Below are 25994 nucleotides of genomic sequence, written 5' to 3'. Positions count from 1 at the left end.
ACAAAACGCTGCCCTGGGAAATTCTCTGCCTGGAGAGCGGGAGCAGCACCGGCTGGGGCTGCACCCCGGGGGTGGCAGGGCCTTGCTGCCCGGCCACGGAGGCTGCAGTGGCCCCGCAGCCTCCCGGCCTGCCCTCCCCGCTGTCAGCCCCGCAGCCGAGCCTGTCCCCGGCCTGCCCCGCAGCCGCCTCCCGGGGACCGGGGCCCGCTGTTTCCCTGCGGATGGGCCACGGGGCCCTGCGGGCAGGACTACACTTCCCATGGTGCCGCGGGGCGGGGCGGCCCCCGCCGGCCGCCGTAGCGCTCACGTGAGGGTGGTGGTCATATGACTGCCCGGTGAGGCAGGGGCTGGCGGGGGTGCGAGGTGTTGTCGCCCTGCATGGCCAACGTCGCCAAGAAGGTGTCCTGGTCCGGCCGCGACCGCGACGACGAGGACGACGACGAGGACGGGCGAGCGGGAGAGACCACCCCTCTGCTCAACGGTACCGGCCCCGGGGCGGCGGCCGGCGCCCGGCAGGTGGGGACCGGCACACCGGGGCAGGGGGTCTGACCCGTCTCGGGCCTCCCTGAGACGAGAGGCCCCCCGGGGTGGGGCCGGGGCCGCGTCCCCCCCACCTTGTTGCCCTTTAATCGTGTTTGTGGCCCCGGGGATGAGCAGGTGGAGCCGCGGGATGTCAGGGCTCTGCTCCCCGAGCAGCCCCGAGGGGAGGTCGGGGCCCCTTCGGGCTCCCCCACGCCGGGGAAAGCTGATCATGGCAGGGCCCGGTGTGGGGAGAGGCTGGGAGGGAGTTACAGGGGCACGGGGTCCTTAGGTCACTCCTGGGGGAAAAACTGAGCGTGGGAACTGACTCACTGCCCAGCTGCTGCCCTGCAGCAGGGCAGTTCCACCACGGCCCGCTCCCATCATGAGGTGCTGGCACACAGCGGTGCCGGTGCCCTGCCAGGACCCCTCTACAAGGCAAGATCAAGTCCCCTCCTCAGCCACGGGTGCAGCCACACGGCTGAGATGGTCCCTGCCAGCCAGACCTCCCTCCTGCCTGCTGGGGCTGCCCTCTTCGTTTTGACTAAAAATGTTGTTCTGTGAGAGAGCCTGTCGCCTGGCATGCTGCTGCTGCCCAAACCAGCAGGTTGGGCTCAAATAACAGAGCAGCTATTGCCGGTGTGGCGGTGGGCATCCTGTGGTGTGTATGGAGCTACACTGGCAAAAGGCAAGTCCAGGGTGGGCCATGGTACAAACACAGGGAGGCCAATTCCTTCTTGCAAATTAATTTGGGGTAATTAACTGAAGAGAAACTTCTCTCCAGTGTACCTGGATGCTGTTATGTGGGCAGCCTGCCTAGCAGTCTCCGTTCCACATGCGGTGTGGTTAACTGAAGCACGGCATTGCTCTGGCCAAGGCACTCGGTGCCTGTTACAGAGCGAAGCTGTGGCTGGGTGGGATGTCGGGATGGGTCCACGGGACACTTCTGTGCCATCAACAGGTGGGAGAGGAGCTGCCTCCAGGTGACATTCTTGAATTTCCTCTGAAGAGTTTGCTGGGAGACTTGAGTTTAGATGGGGAGAAGTGGTGCCAGCCTTTGGCAGCTGTTAGCAGGGGTGCCTCACTGAACATGATTCTGTGCTGCCCTGCTTCTGGGCAAGTCAGAACAGCAGGCTAATTAGAGAGAAATACAGGGTTCGTTAGGCTGGAAGTACCTGGTGTAGTGCTGTGGGAGTGGGGCATGGCAGCTGGAAGGAGTCTTCTGTGCCACTGTAGTTCTGGTGTGAAAATAAAAATAATCTTCCTAACCTGTACAACAGGACCCTGTGTTGTACAAGTTGTCTTTAAACACCACGTGGTGAATTCTGCAGGTCTGAAGGGTGTTAAAATAGGGATTAACCAGATCTCATGGCTGTGGGTCAGTTAGAAAAAGGTTTTCCTGGTGGCTTGGAAGAAATGCCTGAGCCCCACTACAGCGGGGGGCAGTTGCTGGTGGGCACCTGGCCCTATCAACCTGATTTATTGTCACCGTGTCCCTTCACAGTGCGGACAGCTCAGATCCTGTCTGGTGACAAGGTGCTACGTGGCATTTTCCCTAGCAAAGGAAGAGAGCAAGTACCGTGCTGGAGCTCCAGACCTATGGCTGCCCAGTCCACGCATGCCCCTGGCAGTGACAGCTGGGTTGTCACTGTAGCACTGGGGTTGCCTTTTGGTGTAGGGCAGCTGCTTCCATCCCTTGGATGGTCCTTTGACCTAGATGCCATATAGTCCTATAGGTTGAAGTGGAAAGGCTGGACAGCTTCGGCAGAGAAACAGAGACTGGAGCTTCTTAGCTCACAGGAAACTTAAACTTGGGTTGTGGTAATGCAATAAAAATGTCCCCGGAGGAGCTTCTTCCCTTTCTCACATGCTTGTTTAATGGAAATGAAAGTGATCTTAAGGCGACAAAAGGAAATATGGGTCTATAGCTCCCTGGCTGACTGCTGTGACAGACTGAGATTGAGCACTTGTGGGCAGGAGGTGAGGAGGGTCTAGATAAACACGCCTGTGACCATAGAGGAGCTGCTACAGGGCTGTGCCTGGGGTCTCCTCCAGCTTGGGGGCCAGCTGAGCGCTGCTCTGGAGCTGACTGAGCCTTCGTCCTCTCACCAGGACTTTCTAGTGCCTCGAGTCTATCAAGAAGTGAGAGGCCGCCTTGTATGCCTGAGCATCGTGCCTGCTGTGGGCTGGCCCATGTTCTTGAGCTGTGCAGATCGGTTCTCTGGCTGAAAAGTGGGCGGACAGTATTAGTAAGAGCAGCCAATTTCCATCATTAGGTATTTTTTGAAAAATAACGTTTCTCCTTTGCTACCCGTCGAAGATATGCACCGTGTTTGTGCTAAAACTCCTTGCCTTTGGGCTTGGTATAATGCTCCTGCTCCAGAGGGTGCCTGAAACGGGGAGTATGATCGGCAGGTTACCAAAATGTGAACCAGGCTGCTGCTGCTGGGCAACTTGTCCTTCTTCACCCTGTGTGTTTATTCCGCATAGAATTCATAGAATGGTTTGGGCTGGAAGGGACCTCAAAGCCCATCCAGTCCCACGCCCCTGCCCTGGGCAGGGACCCCTTCCCCCAGCCCAGGGGGCTCCCAGCCCCGTCCAACCTGGCCTTGAACCCTTCCAGGGAGGGGGCAGCCACAGCTGCTCTGGGCACCCTGGGCCAACGCCTCACCCCCCGCACAGGGAAGAATGTCTTGCTTAGATCTTATCTAAATCTACCCTCTTTCAGTTTAAAACCATTACCCCTTCACCCTATCCCCACACCCCTGATCCAGAGTCCCTCCCCACCTTTCCTGTCCCCCCTTTAAGCCCTGGGAGGCCGTTCGAAGGTCTCCCCGAGCCTTCTCTTCTCCAGGTTGAACCCCCCCAACTCTCTCAGCCCGGCCTCCCAGGGGAGCTGCTCCAGCCCCCCCAGCATCTTCATGGCCTCCTCTGGCCCCGCTCGAGCAGCTCTGTGTCCTTCTGCTGTTGGGGACCCCCGAGCTGGCCCCAGCACTGCAGGGGGGTCTCCCCAGAGCGGAGCAGAGGGGGAGAATCCCCTCCCTCAACCTGCTGGCTACGCTTCTCTTGATGCAGCCCAGCATCTCTAGATGTTACTGGTCTTGTTTTCTTTGACTTCAAGTAACGGGGTGCAAAATGCAGCCTTTGTGGCCAGGTGGGGATGCTGGTGGTGATGCTGCAATCAAAATCTTGAGGTGGGGGAAGGGAGAAAGAGAAAAGTCTGCTGGTTGAGCCCTGATTCCTGGCAAATGGGCTGCAGGTTGTGTGTCCCTTGGGTACTGGCAGAGAGGCTGCCTGCCTGCTGCCTGGAGCTGGCCTCCCCAGTAAGCTGCTGCCCTCGGGTGGTGGCAGGAGCTTCCCTAAGTTTTAGCAAGCCCAGTCCCTTCTGCTGGGTGCTCGCAACGTCCGGGACTGTGGCGACGCTTTAACCTTGTGCTGCTTCTTTACGGAGAGGACACGTGGGACAAGGTGACTGGAGAGAGGCAGGTGGGCCAGGACAGTAACGGCATCGTGTAGGTGAGGGGCAAGGAGCCCTGGAGTGGCAGCGGGAAGCTAGAAGCAAAATTGTGGCTGAGTGGTGACACCACGGGGAGAGTCTAGCTGCTTTCTACGCCCTTATGGGCCTGGAGGTGAGGAGCCTTGTTCTCTGCTAGAGTGGTGCCTCTTGGGGATGGTGGCTGCATTGGTTTGAAGCCCATTGCAGCTGTGGCTGTGTGTCAGGAGGGGGATTTCAAAAGCCTGCCAGCTCATCTCCCCCGTACGCTGCCATAGCTGGGGACAGGGCTTCCCCTGCCAGTGAGCCACCCGGTGATGCAGCCTTGCATCCTGGAGCTCTCCTTCCCACCCAAGCAGGTATCGGGGCTCCTTGGCAGAGCGTACAGGGGCCAAGAGGGTCCTGGGGTCTGGAAATCCTCTTCTATCCCTCCCACTGCTTCTGCAATACGGCTGTAGACTCCTGATGTGGTCTGCACCGCGCTTTATCTCGTTGATAACAGAAAGCCACGTGCTTCCAGTTCGTTAGTGAGCAGCAGAACGGTGATAAGGGGCAGTGTATAGGGGATGTCTTCATGCTGGGTGGTGGTCTTTGAAGAGAACAGTCTTGCTGTCCTGTCCCCATGGAAAATGGGCTGTGCAGCAGAGTCAGGTGCTACCTATTTACAGTTTGGTTCTGCGGTGTTTTAGCCTCAGCTGAAGTCGGTCTACTGTTCACAAACAGGGATTATGCATTGACTGCTCTGATTGGAGGTAAAATGCTTCTGTGGCATCACGTATAGCAGTGTGGCTTCTTGTCACCTTTGCCAAATGGGGATGCTGGCAGCAATGCTGCTGTCTCCCACCCTGACCTGTGATGCTCCAGACTGGTGCTGGTATCTGCATTCAGCTCCCACTGCCTGACCTTGGAGATGATCCTTTCACCACATGAGTAGGTGGCAGTTGAGATCTGCCAGATCTTTTTCTTGTTGAGATTGATCCTGAATTTGCTGTTGTCCATGTCAGAGCAGTGCTGGAGAGGGTGGCAGCATGATGAAGGGGGAAGGGGCCTTGGCAGTTCTCTAGCTCAGCCTCTGCCAAGAGCGGATCCCTTAGACCAGGTTACTCAGGGCCTCATCCAGTGGAGATTTGGATACGTCCAAGGACAGAGAGTCCACACCCTCTCTTGCCCCACATTCAGTGTGTTGTCACCCTCAGAGTGAACGTTTTTCTCTGATATCTAAGCAGAAGTTCACTTGCCGCAGCTTGTCTGCTGTTCTTTGTCCCATCAATGCAGAGCTTCAAGGAAAGTCTGGCTCTGTTTTCTCTGTAACCTCTTGTTAGGTGTCTGGAGACGGCAAGATCTCCCTGAGAAGCACCAGCTTCTCCTCATATGTCTTAACACGTGCTTCAGTCCCTGACTGTCTTGCTGGACTTACTCCTTTGTCTCTGTGCCTTTCTTGTCCTGGGGAGCTCAAACTGGATGCCAGGTCCCAGCTGTGCTCTCGCAGGTGCCAGATGGAGGTGTGGGATCTCTTTCCCAGACCTCCTGGCTGTGTTCTTGCCCCACCCAGGAGGAGGTCAACCACTGCCACTGCAGGTTTGTGCCACTGACTCTTCAACTCATCCACCAGGTCTCTGCAAGACTTTTTAAGCAAAGCTGTTTTCTAATCACTGGGATGTATCCAATCCAGGTGCAGGGCTTTGTATTTGCCTCTGTTGAACTTTGGGGGGCTTCCCTGCAGCCCGATGAGGTCCCTCTGGGGAGCATCCATGCCTGCCAGCATACCAGCTGCCCCACCGACAAAGATGTTAAGCAGTTTTGGGTGAGGTCAAGGCTCCAGACATCTCTTTGTAGAGCTCAAAATGGGTAAGGAATTAGCTTTACCACCCAAACGGAGCGAGTGCTGGGTGCCCTTGCTGTTCGTGTGCTGCTGTCAGAGGCAGGCTCAGCTGGCCTGAGAGCATCTCCTGGGGCAGGAGAGCTGTTAACCCATCTGTGTCCTCTGGGCTTTGGCAACAGCACGTGTGTGGAGATAATTGTACCGCAGTCACATCAACATCATATGTATCCGGGATCAGCAGCTGCCTTGGCCTGAGTTTGAAAAACATCCAAAGGAGGGTAGTGCTGTTCATGTGCTCAGTGAATTTTTGAGCAGTGCACAAATAACCTTCTGTCTTGGCTTCTGGCTGCCTGAATTCCCCCCTGTCCCTCTTGCAAAAGTCAGGTGCTGATGGAAGGAGCTTTTTCCTGTCTTCCCGGCATGTGATCCCTGTGCTGGGTGAAAAGGGAACCAGCCCTGTGCTCACAGAGCAGCTCAGCAAATCTGGATGCCGGAGGGATGCCAGGACATAGAGTGAGAGGGGGCATATTAAAAACGTATTGCTTGTCTAACAAAGTTCAACTGCAGCCCCTTTCCCTTCATCTGTGCTCGGGCCCTGCTGCCACCTAATCTGTTGGGAATGGAGCTGCCGTGCCCTGGGCACTGGCTCCATAGGGAAAGGGTGTAGGAGAGGGTGTCACTGGTTCAGCCACATCTTTCTGTGGACCCCCATGGGTACCAGAAGGAGAATTTCCCTGAAGGGCTGGTCCTATCTGAGGTCTTGGTGCTTGAGATCTGAGCCCAGGCGTGAGCAGGGGACATGGCATGAGTGACTGCTTCCATCTCATTGCCTTGATCTGCCCTGGACATGTGGCACCTAACAGGAACCTTAAATCTTTGTGCTTCCTGAAGCCAGGTGGAGGTGGGTTCCCTTGCAAGGTCTCAGCTTTGTCCCTCCCAGGGTTTCAGACTGGGGACCGTGTCCTTCCACCCTCCCCAGGATGGCAGGGGCCTGGTTGGGACCTCCACCTGCAACTAGAGCAGCTGGGCACCGAAACGGGCAGTTCCTGCCTCCAGCTCATGGTTCTGTGTAAGTTCCCATCTGTGTTCCCCCAGGGAGGTGACAAATTTGGGTGTGCCTGGCTTGTAGGAGCCCCGTGGTGGTCTGCTCTGACTGGCAGGAAAAGGGTCTAGGTGGATCCTTTCCATGGGGATTGTGGAGCCATCACAGACCAGAAGCAAAGCCCAGGCTGGTCTTACCAAAACGGTGTTTGAAAATGGCCTCATGGAGCACTTGGTGCTCAGCCCCTCCCGTGGTCTCAGGCTGCTGGGGATAAAAGGGCACTGAAGGGGGTTTGAGAAGTTGGGGCAAAACCCGCCTGCAGGTCAGGGAATGAATGAGAACTTGGAGCAGACAGAGAAATGGGAAAATAGGTCAGGCTGCAAACACAAAGGGATATTCTTCGTCTGCAGTGACATGCGCAGCTCCCGGCCGCTCTGGCCTGCACGTTCCAGATGGGATCGGTGGGGATTAAAGCAGCAGGGGCTTGATCTGGGATCTGCTGGTTTGCTGGCAGAGAGGGACTGACATGTCAGGGCCCTGCTATTGCTCGCCATCCCTCTTTTATTCTCCAGTCCTTTAGCCCGGCAGCTGGGGAGGGGTGAGGCTCTGTAGGGGAAGATCTTCATGTTGAGAAACAGTGTTTGGGCTGTGCTTAGTGACAGTGCTGCTCGCACCCTTGTGCATCCTTGTGTTTTACAACAGCAGAGGCGTGACAGCAGCTTGCCTGCTTCTGCTGGGTCCCCTTGCAGCATTGTGCAGCGGGAGGCTGGCTCAGCTGCAGCCCAAGCCCTTGCCCGCATCAGCCAGGAGACAAGAGGTTCCCCAAATAGTCCAAAACCTCCCTTGTTAAGCAATTGTGCTGCCAGTAACAAGCTTGAGTGGTCACCAGCAAAAGGAGAACCTGCTCCTCAGAGAGGGATGCAAATGCTCCTTCCCAGCATCTCACTGGGGCCGCATCAGAGAGGCGCCGGTGTCCCCAAGGCTGTGCGGGAGCAATGTGCCCCAGTTTCTCCTGTGTGTGCTGGCTGGCAGCTGGCCCGGCCATCGCTCCGGTCTTGGCTGCTCGGAGGGAGACGAACACACCCGATGTGCTCATGTCCCTGTCTGGGAACCGCTCCGATGGAGCAGATAGCAGTGCCAAACGTGCCTTCGGCCATCCCTGATGGCTGGCTGGGCGTGCGAGCTGAGGGGTGGCCCCGGCACGTCTTGGTGTGCTTGGGACTGCGGAGATGGTGCTTTCTGTTCAGGGGGGTCTGTCCCTCCCCAGCTCCAGGGAGCGTGGAACGTGCTGCTCGACACGGGTTTGCTGGCTGCATGGCTGCCGTGTTGGGATACCACACTTGTTGGCTGGAGGCTGTTGGTAACTCTCGCCAGCTCTTGGGGCTGCTGGCTGGCACCTTCCCCGGCTGAGCCGGCTCTGCCAGCCGACAGGCTGGAGCAGCTTCCCCAAACCCCAGCAGACTGCCTCGTGCTGCCTCCGGGATGGTGGATCCCACCTCCTCTGTGTGTCCTCCGGGAGCAGTCCTCTGTGGGCGCTGTGTTTCGAGGGGCTCTGGTGATAGGCAGGCAGACCACCCACGTGCCTGCTCCATCCTTCTGCCAAGGCTTGCAGCACATTCAGAATTGAATCCATTTTTCCCTTCTCTCCTCAGCTCACTCCTTCCACCTTCCTGCGCATTGGGCAGCTGAGCAATGTGGACCTCAACGAGGACATCCGTGAGCTGGTGAGTGGCACAGAAAGGGGCCCACCATTACCAGGACCCCTTCCCTTCTTCCACTAACAGCACTAACAGCTGCTTTTGTTCTCCCCCTCGCATCCCTCATATCATAAGGTCCTCAGTGCTTCCTCCTGGGCTGGGTGACCTTTGTGGCGTGGGCATCTGCCTGCTGCTCTGCCTCAACCCTCGCTGCTTCCCCTTGGCCGCAGCACTGGCCCAAGGTCATTGTGGTCCCCGGCACCTCTCTGGGCAGCAGCACCAGCCCGCCGGCACAGGGACCTTCCTCCCGCGGGAGCAAATGCACAGGCGGGTGGGCTGGGAAGGCATTTCTTCCTTGTTGCCATGACAGTTCCTTAAAAGTGCTTCTCTTGCCTGCTGCCCAGCTCAGTGTGAAGGCAGGGGAGGGGACCATGTGGTGTGACAGCAGCTGGGGACAGGGCTAGTGGCAGAGGAGGCATCTTGCAAAAACTCAGATTCCAGGTTATTCCCCCCACTCCACGCACATCTGAAAAGCTTTTCCTCCTCAGATTCTCCTGCCTCAGCTCCAGAGCTGTAGGAAGAGCAAATGAGAAGATGACTTTTGCTAAATATTTCTTGTGGAATACTTAAACGAGAAGAAACATGTCTTAATCCAGTGCTTCAGAGGACAGCCTGGGCTTGGTTTGACTGTAGCTGTAACGTGGGGCTGGGAAGGGTGTGAGGTGTTGCTTCTCCAGGGGCCCTTCCAGCATCCTTGGTAAATGCCCTAATTTGGAGCTGGGAACAGCTTTCACGGTCAAAGGCTTTTGGAAAACAGCATCTGGTTTCTGCCTAAAAACGTGGGCCTGCCTGAAATAGCCCTCTGCTTTCAGCTGAAGGAATTTCCTGCTGAGGTGAAAGGTTGCCCTCCGCCGGAGCGGCTCGGAGGCAGCGCTGGATCAGCATGGCAGAGTGGTACCCGGCTGGGAAAACCCTCTCTGTGCTCATGGGGAAATGTCCTGCCCAGGGGGGCGGGCAGGTGGGGGGTGAGGGTGCACCCCTGACAGCCAGTTCCAGCAGCTTTAAATCCCATACATCCACCAATGGGGGGAAAAAATTATCCCAGATCCTGGCCTGCCAGGCAGCTTGCACTCTGCAGCCCTCCCTGCCTCTCCTGAGCATAAAAACTAGTGTTAAACCGACAGTTACATGGCGGAGGGGAGGGTTGGACTTGGATGTGGCTGTCTTAACTTGTGCATTGTATCCCACAGGAGACGGAGCTCCCTCGGCAGCATCCCAACGAGATCCCCCACAATGAGAAGCTCCTGTCGCTCAAGTACGAGGTAAGCACCCCTCTCCCCCCATCTCAGCTCTGCCCTTTGGGATGCATTGGGTGAGGTACGTGGGGCAAGGGCTCACGGCCGCCCAGCTAGGGGGGATTTCAGTGGGGAAGGAGTGGGATCGAGGGAAGAAAATGATGCAGCGGTGAGGGTCTGAGGTCAGCCCTCCCCAGCACAGGTGTCTCCTCCCCTGTGCTAGACGATAACAGCATCTCTGTTTTCTGTACTAGAGCCTGGACTATGACAACAGCGAAAACCAGCTGTTCCTGGAGGAGGAGAGGAGGATAAACCATGCAGTGAGTCTTGCTGAGACCCAGCTGTCCACCGTCCCCGCAGCCGGGATGGCCCAGGGAAGCTGTTCCCCCTGCCCGGCTGCTGGGGGGTTTCTCTGTGCCGGGGGAGGTTGTGCTCAAAGCAACAGTTGAGCCAGGGTGGGTTTGTGGGCTCTGACCAGCTTGTGATGAGCTGTAAAACCTCAGGAGCCAGGATCCAGCGTAGGAGGGTTGAAACAGGAGCTAGCCTGGGTGCACCTGGTGGCATTGCTGGGTGGCATGGGGCAGGTCCCTGAGCAGGGGGACTTCTGGAGCCATGTGAAGCATCTGCCCTGGGGGCTTTGGGAGTCAGTGCCGCAGTGAGAGGCCTGACAGAGGCAGGCAAGCTGGAAAAGCATGTCTGCTGTTAGAGATCCTGCTGGAGCAAGGGCACTGGCTTAAAATAAGTAAATTGTGGCAATGCTTTGCAATAGTACATCAGCCAGCGTTCATTTTCCCTGGGCAGCTCTCCTCTCCTGGGAGCTGCCTAGGTTTAGGGCTGTGTTGGGGAAGGTGGCTGGATGGGTTGGACTCCACACACACCCCACACCCCCCCAGATGCTGCTGGGGGGGCTGGGCTGGGTGGCAGCGGGGTCTGATGGCTGGCTGTCCCTCAGGCTTTCCGGACAGTGGAGATCAAGCGCTGGGTCATCTGTGCCATGATCGGCATCCTCACCGGCCTTGTCGCCTGCTTCATCGACATCGTGGTGGAGAACCTGGCTGGGCTGAAGTACCGGGTGGTGAAGGGCAGTATCCTCCCACGGAGCCGTGGCTGCCAGCCAGCCGGGAGCTGCGGGATCTCTGCTCCCCGGAGCCACGAGAAGGGTGCCAGGGGAGAGGGATGCGCTTCCTCGGCTGGGTTGGGTGGCACAGACCCTGCCGCCCAAGGTGCTGCTGAGTGCTCGGCTGCTCTGCAAGGCTGAGCTGTGGCTGGGCACTGCTGTGATGGGGGAGGCTCCTCACAGCAGCCCCGACTGCCCTAAGTGCACAGGATCTGCTGTGCTGCTGTGGCCCAGGAAGCATTTTGATGATAAGGTGGTGGGAGGGATGGTACCCAGCCGATGCTGGCCTTTCCTTGAGCTGCTTCCCCAGACATTGACAAGTTCACAGAGAAAGGGGGACTGTCTTTCTCCCTGTTGCTCTGGGCCACCCTGAATGCCAGCGTGGTGATGGTGGGCTCAGTGATCGTTGCGTTCATAGAGGTAAGTGTTTGGAACTGGTCTGGGTTGGGGTGTCTCTGTGGCTTCTGCCCCAGCTCTTCATGTGGGGGAAGCAGGATCATGTCTCCAGAAAACACGAAAATTTATGTAATAGCAAATGTCTTTCTGCCAAATTGGCTCTTGGTAGCCTCAGTTCCTTGGTGTTGGCCCCAGCTATGCTGTCGAGTTTCTCCGGGGTTGTCAGACTGACAGGACGTGCTGCCCTTTGCTGGCAGCCTGGGGCAGAGGGTGTGCTCCAGCCTTGGGTGCAGGCACAGCTCTCACAAGCCTTGGCCCCAGCTCTGCTGGGCGTACATGAGCACCGGCAGAGAGCAGGTTGGTCGGGAGCCTCGGGGACACGCTCTGGAGAACAAGCCAGAGACTGGGACCAGTTATGGCTGGGAGGGGGTGATGGCTCCCCACAGGCCGCTCTGAGTCAGCAGTGTCTTCCTTGTGGCTTTGCCCTTGCTCTCCCTGGCCACCAGGTGTGAGGCTTCTGCAGCACTGGGCCTCTTGCTATGGTACGGCAGTGGAAACACCATAGTGGCCCCCAAGAACCCAGCCAGCTCCTTCTCCCTGGCACGTTTGCCGTTATGGGCAGTGGGTGCCTCCCTCAAGCCCACCTTCAGAGTCTGTAGATAAGCTTTTGGCCTCATCTGCAAGCCTCCCTGAGGGTATGCTTGGTGTGCTCTTTGCTGAGAGACAGGGGTAAGGTGGCCAGTGTGTCCCCATCCCGTACGTGGCAGTCACTCACGTTCTCCCTGATCCCTGCAGCCCGTCGCAGCCGGCAGTGGCATTCCCCAGATCAAGTGCTATCTCAATGGCGTGAAGATCCCACACGTTGTCCGTCTCAAGGTAGGAAGCGGGAGGTGGTGAGATGCTTGGCTTCTGCCCATGATGGGGCCCCGCCACCGGGCTGGCCTGGGTGTGTTGTGTCCTCATGGGGTGATCCCTGCCCACGCTGCAGCGGAGGAGGAGTTGGCACAAGCTCCTGGCCACTCTGCTATGCTGCCCGGCTCTGTAGCCATTCCCCCCAGGGTTGTAGAGTTAAACCTCCTGCCCTGGGATCAGCAGCTGACACTGGGAAGAGCAGCTTTGGGTAATTTTTTTGCTCTGGCTGAGAAGAAAGTTGGCCAACCCCCTTGCCACGACGGGAGGGCTGAGAATCACCAGTTGCCCCAGGGGTCGCTGGCTCCTGCCCCTGCGGCTGGCTGGGTCTGTGTCCCCCGCGGCTGCTGCAGTCGTGTTCCTCGTGCCACCCGTGTGATGTGCTGTGCCTGTCGTCTCTGTTTTACAGACTCTGGTGATCAAAGTCTGTGGGGTCATCCTCTCGGTGGTCGGCGGCCTGGCCGTTGGGAAGGTGATGTACACAAAGCGCTTCCTTTGCTACGCTGCTGCCGGGTTGTTACCTACTGCTGGCTCACGTGCCGCAGCCCGTCACCGGCCCTGCAGTGACTTCCCACTTTCATTCCCTGGTCTGGTGGCCGAGACGTGGCCAGGCTTGGGGAGCCCCAGGGGCACACGGTGCCAGCCCCCAGGGTGTGCGGTGTCACCAAGCCAGCCTGTGTGTGGCTTGGGGGAGGACAGGAGAGCAGCAGCCTACGTCCATCGGTGGTTGTCCCTGCAAATGTTCGATGGAGGAGACCTGGGTGCCCTGTTAGAACCTTTCTAGCTTGCTGGGGTAGAAGGCAGGCAAGGGAAGCCCCTGTCTCCTTGGATGGAGGGAGCGCTGGTGGGAGCAGCAGGTGGCCACAGGAGCCATTTGCTAGAATGAGGATTTAATGGGGGAAAATGTCAAGGTTGGTATTTCCCGGAGGGAAATTCTCCTGGCCAGCTTATTCAGGGCTGTGACATGGTGAGCTGCATTCAGCTGTCCCTGACTGTCCCTGGGGTTCTTCGTTCTCCAATCTGACTCTGCTCTCCTGCCTGTAGGAAGGACCCATGATTCACTCTGGAGCGGTGATTGCTGCTGGGATCTCGCAGGGAAGATCCACGTCTTTAAAGCGAGACTTCAAGGTTGGTGTTGAGGGGCTGAGGGGGGCTGAAACTGGGCTGTTCCTTGGGGTCACACTAGTGGCTTGGGGTCATATATGGCGTACCCTGTGTCTCCCCTAAACTCATGCCTGTGGCCAGCCCTAAACCTGCCTTTGCTTTGTTGTTTCAGATCTTCGAGTACTTCCGCAGAGACACAGAGAAGAGGGACTTTGTCTCGGCTGGAGCTGCTGCTGGCGTCTCGGCTGCGTTTGGTGCCCCTGTGGGTATGTGCCTTGGCTCTCTGGCACTGAGTGGTGCCTGCACGTGGATCTCGTTAGGAGGTTGCTCCCACTTTCATGGAGGCAGGTGCTGAGATCTGCAGGAGCTCTCCTGCAATGTGCCCAGCCCCGCTCCAAGCTGTGCTGCTGCGCCACGCAGGTCTTGGCAAGAGAGGAGGGGGGGGGTGTGTGTGTCATCTGTCTCAGATCCCAAACGTTCCCTCCCTGAGATGGAGGAGGACAGCAGAGGGGCTTCGCTGTGATCAGTACATCACTGATGGCTTGGTGGGCTTGCTCATCCCTTTGCTAGAGCCTGTGAGGTCTGGAGCAGTGTGGGGCATATGGGCTGGGATGAATTCGGGTGCCTCGGCTGGTGCTGTGAGCCAAGGGTCTGTGGCATGCTCTCCCCGTGAAGGTGTTTCTGTCTTGTATTTGCAGGTGGTGTCCTCTTCAGCTTGGAGGAAGGGGCTTCCTTCTGGAACCAGTTCCTGACATGGAGAATTGTGAGTTCTGGAAAGCAGGAGCAATAAATTGAGGGCTGCCAGCTCCAATGTGAAGCATTGCCTTTTCCTGATGCCTTGCAGCCCCAGGCCTCCTGCCATCCCTGCCCCAGCTAGGCAGCCATGTGTAACACATCCCAGGGAACAGCATCCCAGCTTCTCTTCTGTGCCCTCGTCCTCAGGGAGCTGAATTTGTAGCTGTCTGAGCTCCATCTTGCTGCCAACCCCTTTCCAAGGGAGCTGCCTCGGGCTGTGTCCCAGGGCAGTGGAGAGGCAAAAGGAGCAGCAAGCCCCTGGCTGGTGTAAGCTGCTCAGAGTGTTGCCACAGGGATTGTGGCCTCTTGTCCCCACCAAACCCTACCCAAGAGCCTCAGGGGGGGCAGTTAGGGTAGTGCGGGGGGCACCTGGTGAGGGAGTGGGGCTGGAGGTGTCTGGCAGTGACTCTGGGCTGCATCTCCTTCCAGTTCTTTGCCTCCATGATCTCTACGTTCACGCTGAACTCTGTCCTGAGTGTTTACCATGGCAATGCTTGGGATCTCTCCAGCCCTGGGCTCATCAACTTTGGCAGGTTTGATAACGAGGTATGGCACAGATGTTGCTCATGTAGTGCTCTGTTGGGGGGTGGGGTTAGGAGCAGCCCATGGCAGCTTGGGGCCACCAGTCTCTCTTAAAAAAATCACTTGGGAGCTGAGGCAGGCTCTGCCCATGCAGGCAGTGACCTGCTGCAAGGCTGCAGATGGGCCAGGAGATCTGAAACCCATTTCTTTCTTGCTTGCAGAAAATGGGATACACAATCCAGGAAATTCCTATCTTCATCTTTATGGGAGTGGTTGGTAAGAGAGTGCTGCTCTTTTAATTTGATTAGTCTGAATAATTTCCTCTGTTCTCTGTCTGGGTATAAAAAAAACTTTGGGATCCAGTTTCCTTGGTAGAGTGGGAAATCCATTAAACTCTGGAGCAGAGGCTGCTTGTGGGGCTTACAAAGGGGTGAGAACTGGATCCTGGCCCAACCCTTATCCTTGCAGCAAAGGCAAGCCCCTCTACTCCACGTACTTCAAAGTTGTTGAGTGGGATCAGTGCATCGGAGTCGTGGGCAGCCCCTTGCTTTCAAACAAGCAGCCCTTACACCCGCGGAGTCAGCCTTTCCCTCACCTGCCGAGCGCCAGCACTGTGACACCGGCCCCCAGCCACCCCACTGCTGGTGCTGGGCCCCTCTTGGTGTCAGGTCCTGGCTGTCTCTGCAGGGACAGTGTCCGCAATGTCCTGGGGCTGCTGGTCACACTGGATGGGTTGCCGATGTCTCCCAGAGCTTCACAGGTTCCTTGTGTCCTGGGCAGCCATAGGAGAGCCTGGGACCTGTGTGCTGGAGCTTTTCCTCTTCTGCATTCGCAGGTGGGATCCTCGGGGCCCTGTTCAATGCCCTCAATTACTGGCTAACAATGTTTCGGATCAGGTAAGGGCTCATGGATAACGAAGGTGATTGACGTGGGTTGGCTGGTGCCTTCTGTGCTCCCTCAAAGCAGCATTTCCAGGCTGCAATCTCACACTTAATGTGAGAAACAGCAGCCCCTGGAAGCTGGGAGACAAAGATGCCACGTGCCTCTCACTGCCTGTGGTTGAGGCTGTGACCTGCAGCACTCCACCGTTGCTCTGAACCTGCTAAGTATTTCTGCTCAGTGACTTGAGGGCCCAAAGAAGGGCTAACACTTTGCAGACCTGACTGTTATGTGCTTCTGAGAGTAATGAGAGAATGGAGAGAGCTGCTAAAGCCATCCAAGCCCCCAGACTGGCACAGCCAATACTTGTCATTATCTTTTCAAACACCAGGACCAGCCTCATGGCCTCGGGGAGGGATGACCTGTGGCAGTGGAATGGTGAGGGGCCTGCAGCAGCTTCCAGGGCATCACACCTCTTGGGCCTTCATGGGCTGCAGCTTTCTGGTATTGGCCCTGCAGTTGCCCCAGTCAGATCACACCACCCTTTCCATGGGAGCTGTGCCGGGCTCCGTGCAGGGGAGGCAGGCATGTCTACTGGAGCTGGCTCGGCAAAGCTGCTCTTGCCACTGGCCTCCTGCCCCAGGTTCCTGTGGCAGCTTCGCCAGAGGACAGAGTGCAGGACAGGCTGGCAGGGTCTGGGAAGGGAGCAGAGGCAGCTGGCCTGTCTGTGTGCCCGATACGACGTGCCAAGGCTGGGTGATCCTGCCCGTGCCCCTGGGTGCCATCCTCACTTCTCTGCTCCATTCACAGGTACATCCACCGACCCTGCCTCCAGGTGGTTGAGGCCATGCTAGTGGCAGCAGTGACAGCAACTGTGGGATTTGTCATGATTTACTGCTCGAGAGACTGCCAGCCCATCCAGGGGAGCACGGTGGCATATCCCCTGCAGGTAGGAGATGCTGGAGAACAGCCCCCCAGGGTGACGGGTGCCCTGAGCCTGGGGAGTGGCTGAAGGCTGAGCAAGGAGACGAAACCCTGCTGGGTTTTGTGGCACTGGGACTCACAGTCAGTGCCCTCTGCCACAGGCAGAGCTGGAGACCCACGCATGGTGTTGGTGTGCTTGCTGCCCCGAGCTGCCTCCTTGCCAGCACACATCCCCCTGAGCCTGGCAGCCTTCCCAGCTGCAGGGCAGCTCAGATATGCCACTTCTAACTCTCTTTTCTTCCCCCTGCAGCTCTTCTGCGCTGATGGAGAGTACAACTCCATGGCCACTGCCTTCTTCAACACACCTGAGAAGAGTGTTGTCAACCTCTTCCATGACCCTCCAGGTCCGTACGCCTGGTGAGCGGGTCCTTGAACGTAAGCAGAGGGGCTGGGCTTGTGTGAGGTGGCCAACCCTGTTCCCTGTCTGCTCACGAGATGAGGCAGGGAATGATCAGCACAGCCCCGTGGGGGCACAATGGGATCCAGCAAAGTACTGTGCTCGCTCCTTTCCTGCGGTGGTGGAAGGAGGAGGGACGGATGTTGTGCCTGGTGGCACCAATGAGCTCAGCCAAAGGGCTGTGGTCTTCAGAGCCTGTGGACAAGGACCTGGTTTTATTTGTGCATGATCGCAAGCTGTTGTTTGAGTTGTGTGGGAGTATGTCAGACCCTCACTGGTGGTCTGAAGTCCATCCTGGAAAAGTCCCTGGCTGTTTTCTTAATTAGCTGTGCCTCTTACCCCAGAATGGTTTTACCTTCTGGGCAGGTTGCGGAGGTGGATCTCGAGGGTTGGATTTCCTCGAGGAATGCAATTTGGCTCCCAACTTCCAGCTCCCATTTCCCTTGGACCTAGTGTAATGACAGTGTGCCCTCTGTCTGCTGGTCTGAGTTTCGTGGGCAGGAAGCAGACAGCTCCAAATTTCTAGACTCTCGGCCCAGGAGTACAGCTTGGCCACCTGAAGCCAAGTGATGACAGTCCTGTGTCTCGGGGCCGCTCCCTGCAGTGCTGGGTCCTCCCTGGCTCAGGGCTTTGGTCCGTTGACCTCTCTGTGAAGGAGAAGTTGCAAAGTACTCGTTTTAACTAGACTGAGCTGTTCAGCAATCCTAAAACAGCAGTAGGCTGAGTCCTGGGGACAGCAGGGTCTCGCTGTGATGGCACAGACGGTGCGTGGGGCAGCTTGTGACTGGCCAGAGCAGCTGTGGGACAGGAACAGGTTTGCAGGACCTATTCTGCTGAGTTGATCCCAAAGCTGGCGGTAGGACCCCTGGCAGCTCCTCAGCACCTCTGTCCTGCTGACCTCGTCCTCCAGCACTGGTGGTGGCCCCTTGGGGCTTTGAAGTTCGTCACACTGCCTGGTGGGAGGCTGGGAACGGCGGGGCTGGGAGGGGACGGGTCATCGTGGGTCACAAGACGGAGGAAAGGCGTGTGCTGGACTTGGTGGGATGGGCGGGCTTGCAATGGCACTGGCTGACTGGCAGGGCCCTTGAGAGGGCAGAAACAACCTAAAGAGCCAGCTTGAAAGGCTTGTGCTGCCAGGGTGGAAGGTGCAGGCGAGGAGAGGGGCTTTCGCTGCTGGGCGTGTGTCACAGGGCTGCTCCTGTCTGTTCTCCCATGGCCGCAGCCCATCACGGTATCCTCTGGACTGCAGGACCAGCACTGACTCTCCATTCTCTCTCCACCTCAGGTTCCTACAACCCCATGACGCTGGGCATGTTCACACTGATGTATTTCTTCCTGGCCTGCTGGACTTACGGCCTCACAGTGTCCGCCGGGGTCTTCATCCCCTCCCTGCTGATTGGCGCTGCCTGGGGGAGGCTCTTTGGCATCTCCCTGTCCTACCTGACCAAAGGCTCGGTGAGTCCTTGGCAGAAAGGGGTGGTGGGTGGTGGGAGCCATGGCACCCAGCCCTCCTCCCTCGCCGTTGGGCAGGCAGCATGTGCAGGCGGTGTGCCTGGAGCTGGCTAAGAGCTTGGCACAGCAGCCTGGAGTGGGTTGGCTCCTCGCTTGCTGTCTTCCTTGAGCTGGATCTAGGCTTTCCCACGTCCTGACAGAGCCCTGCCAGCAGCTGGGCTGTGCAGGCAGCCTCAGGCACTCCTCCCCACTTTGGAGGGAGGTTTGGGGGCCAGGGCACTGCTCACCGTCTCTGGGTGCCGTGGAGCCAGCAACTGATTTGACTGCTTCTCTCTCCTGTGCTCAGATCTGGGCTGACCCCGGGAAGTATGCCCTGATGGGAGCTGCCGCACAGCTGGGTGAGTTCCCCAGGGCACAGTCTTGGCTACCTCCTGCTGATGTCGGGGTGAAAGTGGCATGAGAAAAAGTGATCCCTGCTCCTCTGGCACAGCTTCTTCCCCAGCTGAAGCCCAGTCTGGCTGTCATCTTCCTAACAGCCCTGCCAAGTGCAGGCAGCACTGGGGCACTAGTGAGGGCTGGGCTTGTCCAGGGCACCCCTGCCTGTGCGGGTAGTCCTGGATTGCTGTGCGGAGACTCAGAGGCCTCAGGGGTCCTGCTATCTCCTCACCCTGTGTTTCCCTGCCTTCCTAAACTCCCAAACCCTTTGGGTGTCTCTCACAGGTGGGATAGTGCGGATGACCCTGAGTCTCACAGTCATCATGATGGAGGCAACTGGCAATGTCACCTATGGCTTCCCCATCATGCTGGTGCTGATGACAGCAAAGATTGTGGGAGACTACTTTGTGGAGGTGAGGGCTGGTGTGCTCACCAGGCCGTAGTGAGAGGCTGTGGGTCAGGGTTGATGGTGCTGGGGAGCAGTGGGAGGGCCAGGACAAGCGTGTGCTCCCTCAGAGGTGAGCTGCTGCCTGGTTCTACCCCTCGGCACCTCACCAGGCTTCTCCTGACGGCTTGGCTCTTGTTGCAGGGGCTCTATGACATGCACATCCAGCTGCAGAGCGTGCCCTTCCTGCACTGGGAGGCTCCGGTGACATCCCACTCCCTCACAGCCAGGTAGGTGGGCTGGGGGATGCTCATCACTCCCAGGGTGGCAGCTTTTTGGACCACATTGCTGGCCTGAACTGGAAATGGAGGTGGTGACACACTTTGGCCTCAGGAGCTTGTTGTCCCTTAGTGCCACTTGCCTAGCTGCTCCTCCAGCAGGGCATGTGGCCTGCAGTGCGTTCCCTCCCCATGTCCCTGGCATGTTCTGGGGACAGAGGGGACCTCAGAGCTGCGAAGGCCTGTGTATTGGGGGGTGGAAATTTGGGGTGTGCTGCCCCGGTGGGGCTGTGTTTCCCACTGAGCCTTCCCCTGCAGGGAGGTCATGAGCACTCCGGTCACCTGCCTGCGGAGGATCGAGCGAGTGGGAACGGTTGTGGACATCCTCAGCGACACCTCCTCCAACCACAATGGCTTCCCGGTGGTGGAGAGCAACCCCGACGCCACGCAGGTGGGCTGGCTGCTGCTGGCGAGGGGTTGCAGCCGGGGGTCAGCGGTGCAAGGGCTGGCCGTGCTGTGGGACCCTTGCCCTTGCCCCCCACCCCGTTCCTAGCCCCGCCTCATGCACGGTGCTGTGTTGCAGGTGGCAGGACTGCGGGGTTTGATCCTGCGTTCCCAGCTCATCGTCCTGCTGAAGCACAAGGTGGGTGTTGCTGCGTGGAGGCTGTTGGGGCTGTGTCTGAGCCCCGCTGCCCTTGTCCCACTGCTGCCTTAAGCTCCTTGCTGCCTGCCCAAACAAGGAGGAACTGGTGGAGGGTCCCTGTCATCTCAGGAGACAGCTCAGCTGAGGAGACAGTGAGGGCTGTTGTGCCGTGCTGGGGTAATTCCAGCATCATCCTGCACCCCACTGGGCTCGCAAACCCCGAGTGAATGAGAAACAGGCTGTTCTTCTCCGGGATGGCCCATCTTCTCATGTTCCTGCCCTCTTCTCTCCCTGCCCCTCGCCCCAGTGCCAGGTGGTGCTGCAGGATGGTCCCTAATGGTCCCTTTCCTCACAAGGTTTTTGTGGAAAGGGCCAACCTGACCCTGGTGCAGCGGCGGCTGAAGCTGAAGGATTTTCGGGACGCCTACCCCCGCTTCCCCCCCATCCAGTCCATCCACGTCTCCCAGGACGAGCGCGAGTGCATGATCGACCTCAGCGAGTTCATGAACCCCTCGCCCTACACTGTGCCCCAGGTAATGGCCAGGGACCCCTCCGCGCCCCAGCACCCCAGGGGTCATGAGTGGATGATGGGTGCCTGTTGGGGATGCCGCAGCCTCACGCAGCCCTGCTCTGCCTTGCAGGAGGCATCTCTGCCACGGGTGTTCAAGCTCTTCCGAGCCCTGGGACTGCGGCACTTGGTGGTTGTGGACAATCGCAACGAGGTGAGTCCCTGCTTGTTGTGTGTGGTCAACCTGGGCTCCTTGGGGTAGGAAACAACACCCTGCCCTCGTCCTCAGGCCCCGCATGCTGGCGTGGGGCTGTACCCTGTCCTTTTCCCGGCAGGTGGTGGGCATGGTCACCCGCAAGGACCTCGCCAGGTACCGGCTGGGGAAGGAAGGCCTGGAGGAGCTTTCGCTAGCACAGACGTGATGCTGAGCAGCGCTGCCCAGCAGAGACACACCCTGGCCCCTCAGAACCAGGGACCCCCTTTTCCGGGAGGTGGGGAGAGGACTGGGCTAGCCTGTGCAGGCATCACGGTGCCCGGAGCACCGGCACGGCTGTGCTGCCCTGGCTCTCCTGCCCATCACTGCCTTCCCATGTCTACTGCCTCCTCTTACTCCTTCCTCTGCTTCACCGAGGGATCAAAACACCCCCTTGGCTCTATTAGCTCCTAGCATAGGCTCTCCCTGAGGGTTGGGTGAAGGCTGGAGCGTGCCAGAGGGAGCAGAAGTGCCCTGCTGCGCTGGGCACAGTCCTCTGCCACGGCACGTGGCCTCCATCACCTCATCCACCCAGCCTGGGCTGTCTGGGACCTAGCCCTGCCCTGGACCCTGCTGCAGGGCCTGGGGGGGGGCGGGAGCAGAGGGGACATGGTGGTGGGGTTCCCCCCTGTTCCCAGGGCCCCGTCCCCCCTGCCCCAGGGCTCCTGCTGTTTGGGTCAGGCTGAGCCCTGGGACAGGCACTTGCATTTCTGCCCCTCTGGCTGGAGTAGGGGGCTGTGCCCTGCTCAGCTGTGCAATAAAAGGGCTCCCACGGTTCAGCAGCTGCTGCCTCTTGCTCTTTCTTGCCTCCCTTGGCCACTCTGCCCCCGACCTGCGTGTGGAGAGACGCTCCTGGGGTTCAGGGCAGGGATGGGGAGGGGAGAGCTACCTGCTCTGGAGCAGCGTTGGTCCTGTAGCCTGTGTCCCTCGTCTGTGCCCCTCTGCCACTCCTGCCCTCCTCCCCCTCTTGCTGGGATCCAGAGTCGCCCCGGGTGTGTTTCTGCACTTGCTGCAGCTTGTTCTGGCCCTTTGCAGCAGCCTGGACCTTGCCAGGCACCCCAAAACCCACCACCAGCCCTGGATCTGGGTGACCTCTGGGTGCTGAGGAAGGCTCCAGCCCTGGCCCCTCAAGTCTCCCATCTTCCACCCTCCCTGTTCCTCACCTTGGCATTGCCCCCTGCCCTGGCTTGGGGCTGCCCCCTCCTCACTCAGGCAGGGGCAACCTGGTGTCTGGAGGGGCTTGTGACTGCGGGATCCTGTGCTGGAATAAAGCCTGTTTGTACTTTTATTGTCATGCTGCTTGTTTCTTGCTTCCCTTCTTCCCCTGGTGCCCGTGCCCAGGCTCAGGGCTCTGTCTGTCAGTGTCCCCCCCCTCCCCGGGCTGAGCTGAGCCCCATCCCCACTGCTGGTGCTGGGAGGGGACAAGCCCTGGGGCTACATGCTGGGGGGGCCGCACGGGGCAGGGGGGAAGGCGAGGACCTCCCCCCACCTTCCTTAGCCCCCAGGAAGGGTTGGAGTGCTCAAGGTAGGGAGCAGCTGCCCCTTCCTGGGTGCTTTTCCCTTTCAAGGCCAACAAAGAGCCGCCACAGAGCCGAGAACGCGGCGGCTGGGCCCTGGTAACAGCCCGAGGCAGGGGGGCTGTGGGGAAGGGCCGGGTGCCCGCCCAGCGCCGCAGGATGATCCTGGGCTCCCCTGTGGGTCCGGTCCCTCAGCGCTGCCGGGGTGCAGCAGGTTCCCCAGGACCGTGACTGGTCCCTGCTGGGTGATGGCAGTCGGGTGCTTTATGAGGCCCCACGTCGCCCTTTGCCCTGGCGCGGCCGAGATAAGGGGATGGGATCCACCAAGTTGGGCCGCAGAGTAAACACGGGCTGCTGGCTCCTGCCGGCACCGCGTTTCCCTCCTCTTCCTGCTGCCGGGGCAGCCGACAGCCCCCCAAAGCAGCAGCCCTTTGTCAGCAGGGACATGGTGGTGGCGGGTGGCAAAGGACACCACACGTGCTGGTGCCTGGCAGGAGTCATTTATTCACTCGTCCCGTCGCCGGCTCTGACCCGGTGCCCCGGCGCTGGGGCTGCCGGGTTTATCTTTAACCGGGTGGCACGTGGTGGGGCCAGGGGCCTCCGGGGCCATGGTGGGGTCACAGCCCAGCGAAGGGCTCAGCCTCCAGCCCCGGGTGGCCCGGCTCAGGCGGCAGCTCCTGCCCGGTGCCCGGCAGCTCCGGCCCCGGCTCCACCGTCCAGTTGGCCAGGAGGTCGCTGAAGTCGGGAGTGCCGGCGTGGAGGAGGCCGGCGGGGCCGGGACCTGGCTCCTTCCAGAAGGAGGGCGGCAGCTTCCTCCGGTGCATGGGGGTGATGTGGCCGTATTTCTTCTCCAGCCGCTGTGTCTTGCCGCCGGCCGCCCGGGGTGGCAGGCACCGGTGCACGCCGTACTCGAAGAGCTCAGCCAGCGGCCCCAGCCTGTGCACGGCCCCGGGGCTGCCCCGCGGTGCTGTGGCTTCGGGCTGGGTCTCGGTGCGCCGGGGTGAGCTGCAGTCCTCAGGCACGCCAGCAGCCTCCTCCCGGCCCCGGCGCCCGAAGTAGCGCTGGATGTCGTAGCTGATAAACTCCGAAAACTTGAGGAGCCGCAGGGTGGTCTCGGCAGTGCTGGGGACAGCCAGTTCTGGCCTCACGCTCTCCTCTGCTGCCTCCTCTTCATCTTCCTCCTCCTCCTCCTCTTCCTCCTCCTCCTCCTCGGAGAGGTCGGGGAAGTTGGGCTCAGGGTGTATGGGCAGCAGCAGGCCATGTGGGAAGGGAGAGGGCAGCCGCAGCTCGGCCAGGGGCCGGATGACACCTGCAGCCATGTCAGCGGGGCCCGGACTCACCCTGCGGGCAGGGACAGCGGGGTGAGGGTGGCACGCACCCCAGCACCCTCCCCAACCTGCCGCCCTGCAGTGGCACTTGGCGCTGAGGTGGCAGGGGGACCGTGGCCAGGGTGGGGCTGCAGGGCAGCGGGGACGTCCCCCATGAGCCATGGGATGTGAGGCAGTGGGGATGTCCCCACCAAGCCATGGGATACAGAGCAGTGGAGATGTTCCCCCTTCGTTATGGGACACGGGGCCTCAGGGACAACCCCACTGAGCCCTGGGACATCAAACAGCAGGGATGTCCCCACCAAGACATGGAATATGGGGCAGTGGGGACATACCCCCCGAGTCATGGGACATGGGGCAGTGGGGATGTCCTAACTGAACCCTGGGACAACATGCAACAGGGACATCCCCATCAAGCCATGGCACATGGGACAGCAGGGATGTCCCCACCGAGCTATGGGATGCGGGACATCGAGGGTGTCCACCTGAATCCATGGGATGTGAGACAATGGAAACATCCCCCAGTCATGGCATGTTGGGGCAGCAGGGATGTCCTCACTGATCCATGAGATGTGGGGCAGCAGGGATGTCCCCATTGATCCATGGGACGTGGGGCAGCAGGGATGTCCCCAGCAAGTCATGGGATGTAGGGCAGTGGGGACCTACCCCTGAGCCATGAATCACGGGGCAGCAGGGACATCCCCCAGAGCTGTGGGGCAGCGGGATGTTCCCCTTCACCCCGGGGCTGCTCATGGAGGTGAATGGGGCTCAGCACCCACCCTGTCACCCTGGACTGAGCGCCCTGCCCTGAGCTGAACACCCTGCCACCCTGGGCTGAGCCACCCCTGCCACCCTGGGCTGAGCCCCATCCCCTGCCCACACAATGGCCCCGTGGGTGGTGGGATGAAGCTGGCCACCTCCCTGCACTGCCACAGCTGGGTCTCGCTGGGCTGGATGAGGTCCCTCTGTAGTCAGTGCTACCTGTGCCCCAGGGTCCCCAGCCTTGCCTCGTTGCAGGGCATCCCTGGCCACGTGCCTGGGACTGCCATCGCCCCGGCCCCGAGAGGCTCTTGGGGCAGGGGACAAATCCTGAGGGACAAGGCCAGCTCCTGCCACGCCAAGCGCAGCGCTGGGCCCCGTGCTCAGTCTGAGGCAGCACCGTTGCCATCTCTGGGGTCACCATACGTCCCTCTTTGTGCCGTCCCCACCGCAGGACACCCTGGCCCTGCCTCCGCGCTGCCCTGGGGCGGGCGGTGGGGGGCTCAGCCTCCCGAGGCTCCGTGCACCTCCGGGCTGCGGGGAGAGGGGAGCGGGGCCACCCCGGCGAGCAAGCCCCGCTGTCACCCTCAGCCAGATGAACACCCGGGTGCAGGAGGGCATCGCCCGGGGCCGCGGCTCGGCACTCACCTTGGTGCTGCCGCCCGGCCATGCATAGGCTCCCGCGCCGCTCCCCCTTCCCGTCCCTCCACCTGGGCCTGAAGTATTTATAGCGGAGCAGCGAGCTGACGGCTGGCAAATATTTGGTAGCTGTATTGTAATAGTAGACTCGGTAAACAGAGCTGGGGTTTGCTTTAGCACCCAGCAACGGGAGAGCGCTGCGGGGAGGGACGCGAGGACGGAAGGTAGGGCTCACCTTAATGGTTCACTAGCCAGGGGATTTTCAAGTGTTGTTCCTGTAAATTCACCTATTAAATCGGCAGCCCCAGCTGCCAAACTGCCCGCACACTTGTGCCAAGGGCTCTTATCTCCCCGCTGATTGGAGGCGAAATCAAGCTTTGTCAAATAGGCGTAAAATTAAATTTCATGCTATTTTGACTCCTGGAGTAGGGATCTTCTGAAGAACATTCTGCGTATCGAGCGATGCCTCTGCAAACAGGCGCTGACACTGCGGCTGCAGCAGGCAAAGCCTCTCTGTGGGGTCCCCCAGGTGCTGTGCAGCCCCCATGCAGGTCCAGACCCCCCATCTCCAGTCTCGTCCCACCCTGAGGCGGGTGCGGGGCTCCCTGACCAGCCCCAGGATGGGGTTTGGAACATTTTGAGGTGACAGGACACGGGTTCTGACGGCACAGCTGGTGGGAGAGGCACTTCAGGGTGCTGTGCTCCCTGGGGAGCGGTGGGGCTGTGTGCCCGGAGCCTGTGGCTCGGGCCAGGCAGTGCCTGTGGGTGCAGAGATGGGGACATGCTGTGTGGAGAGCAGCTTGGCCAGCCCCACGGCGGGGACAGC

At 59.6% G+C, this 25994-nt stretch overlaps 2 protein-coding genes across 2 annotated transcripts; one reads left to right on the top strand and one right to left on the bottom strand.

Annotated features, from left to right (window-relative positions):
- Positions 1-325: 325 nt before the first annotated feature.
- On the top strand, positions 326-22213 carry CLCN7 (chloride voltage-gated channel 7). The gene is made up of 25 exons (XM_032998304.2): positions 326-516; positions 8529-8600; positions 9824-9895; positions 10123-10188; positions 10821-10953; positions 11296-11405; positions 12177-12257; positions 12700-12762; positions 13335-13418; positions 13567-13660; positions 14093-14157; positions 14619-14735; positions 14933-14987; positions 15547-15607; positions 16401-16539; positions 16825-16918; positions 18257-18426; positions 18770-18821; positions 19144-19271; positions 19448-19533; positions 19840-19972; positions 20105-20164; positions 20521-20697; positions 20806-20886; positions 21008-22213. The coding sequence occupies exons 1-25, from the start codon at positions 379-381 to the stop codon at positions 21092-21094; spliced, it is 2418 nt and encodes an 805-aa protein (XP_032854195.2). The 5' UTR covers positions 326-378; the 3' UTR covers positions 21095-22213.
- An 823-nt stretch (positions 22214-23036) lies between these two features.
- Positions 23037-25279, bottom strand: PERCC1 (proline and glutamate rich with coiled coil 1). The gene is made up of 2 exons (XM_032998301.2): positions 25178-25279; positions 23037-23783 (listed from the first exon to the last, which is right to left on the bottom strand). Exons 1-2 carry the CDS (start codon positions 25201-25203, stop codon positions 23060-23062), a joined length of 750 nt encoding a protein of 249 aa, XP_032854192.2. The 5' UTR covers positions 25204-25279; the 3' UTR covers positions 23037-23059.
- Positions 25280-25994: the final 715 nt, after the last annotated feature.

The sequence above is a fragment of the Tyto alba genome, unplaced genomic scaffold (genome assembly GCF_018691265.1).
Source record: "Tyto alba isolate M040663 unplaced genomic scaffold, T.alba_DEE_v4.0 Super-Scaffold_28, whole genome shotgun sequence".
In the NCBI taxonomy this organism is placed as follows: Eukaryota; Metazoa; Chordata; class Aves; order Strigiformes; family Tytonidae; genus Tyto; species Tyto alba.
The sequence above is the reverse complement of the archived record's forward strand: the minus strand, read 5'-3'. Positions and strand labels throughout refer to the sequence as shown.